This window comes from Leptidea sinapis, chromosome Z, assembly GCF_905404315.1.
Source record: "Leptidea sinapis chromosome Z, ilLepSina1.1, whole genome shotgun sequence".
NCBI lineage: Eukaryota > Metazoa > Arthropoda > Insecta > Lepidoptera > Pieridae > Leptidea > Leptidea sinapis.
In genome coordinates this window covers 4,142,920-4,144,438 of record NC_066312.1, presented here as the reverse complement: position 1 = coordinate 4,144,438, position 1,519 = coordinate 4,142,920, and the positions used below count along the sequence as shown (strand labels likewise).

The 1,519-nt window shown below is 36.2% G+C and overlaps 1 protein-coding gene across 1 annotated transcript; it reads right to left on the bottom strand.

Moving 5' to 3' along the window:
- Positions 1-371: 371 nt before the first annotated feature.
- On the bottom strand, positions 372-1,301 carry LOC126978890 (uncharacterized). Its single transcript, XM_050828005.1, has one exon. The coding sequence runs from the start codon at positions 1,299-1,301 to the stop codon at positions 372-374; it is 930 nt and encodes a 309-aa protein (XP_050683962.1).
- Between the last annotated feature and the right edge of the window lie 218 nt (positions 1,302-1,519).

Below are 1,519 nucleotides of genomic sequence, written 5' to 3'. Positions count from 1 at the left end.
AGATTAAACACTGTTACCGACAAGACAATTTCTAAATAGGTCAATGATATACTGGAATAAATCATTTGTATACCGAACCATATACTCCATATACCAGTCAGCGCTACCCGAAATAGATAAATAACAAATACAAATATACTCATGAACAACAATAAACATAATTATCAGCAAATGGAATAAACACGCAGTAACTTTTTTAGCGTAGTAATGACATATTCTATAAATACTACAAATAATACTAAAAGCAGATACAATAGTAATGCCAATAGCATAAATAATAACATGTTTAAGTATGGTAGAAGAAATACAAGTAATGTAAAATATTAAAATAAAAAATCTTATAAGTAAAATAAGTAATTTTGGCAGTATTATTATCGTATCTTTTGAATATCCTGTTCTCTTTGTATGGTAAAAGATTTTGAAGTAGAGTCGCGCCGAACAAAAATTTTTGAATGTTTGACCCACACGAACTGAAAATTATGTTGCGAGGCGAGTGCTTTAGTTTTCGTAAGCAGCATTTTGTTTCTAGTGGTGAGGTGGTCATTTACAAAAATTTTTCCAGATCCAGAAATCTCAATATCCTGAGGTGTGAGACGGTCTTTAACGGAGCGTGCAGCAGCAACAAAATTTTCTTTGCTATACCGGTTTGTGAATGATAGTACTATATTCTTGACGTTGTTGGTGCCTGTGTGAACTCTATGTACAAAGTTTATTTGATCTTTAGATACAGGACATGAGATCTTATTACCAATTTTATTAACTACATCAAAAAGATTTTCTTTGTCTCTGATCGGTACGCCTTTTATCTCCACATTGTTAGAGCGAAGCCATTGATCTTTGTCAGCAAGCTCTTCCTCTAGTTTGGTCACCAGAACCTTGAGTGGTTGCAAACATTCTTGATCCTTCTCTACCCTGGCGAGATTTGCTTCAAGTGACGAGATTTTCTTTGAATATTCAGAAGCAGAGGCTTTAAGGTCACTAAGCTCTTTTTTTACGACCTGCATATCCGCTACAAGGCTGGAGAGTGGCGTCAGTTTTAAATTGATGCTTGTTAGTTCCTGCATGATGGTTTCCAAGCTTATCGATGATGGCGATATCGGTGAAGAAACTGGGGTAGGAGTCACAACACTTAAATTGCCTGGGTTTTTACAAGCCGGACACCGCCAAGATGCCTGCCGATCACCGAGTCTGCGATAGCCGCGTTCTGTAATTCCAGAGCATTCAAAGTCATACTGTTTCGTGCATACTGAACATTTTATCGTTTCTGTTGCTTCATCTCCGCAGCGACTACAGGTCATCATTTTTAGAAAATAATAATACTTTGACTATATTTATATATATGTATGCCTGTAATACGCAGAAAATAATAAAGCAACGGTGAGAAAGTGCTTCAATAATTCACGGTCTATGAATGGATGCCGTGAGTACACAATGCATACAAGTTAGCACAAGATATGTTCGCAGTACTTATTTAAGCGATTCTGGCTCAATACAGTGGCAGTTGGTACAAAACAATATT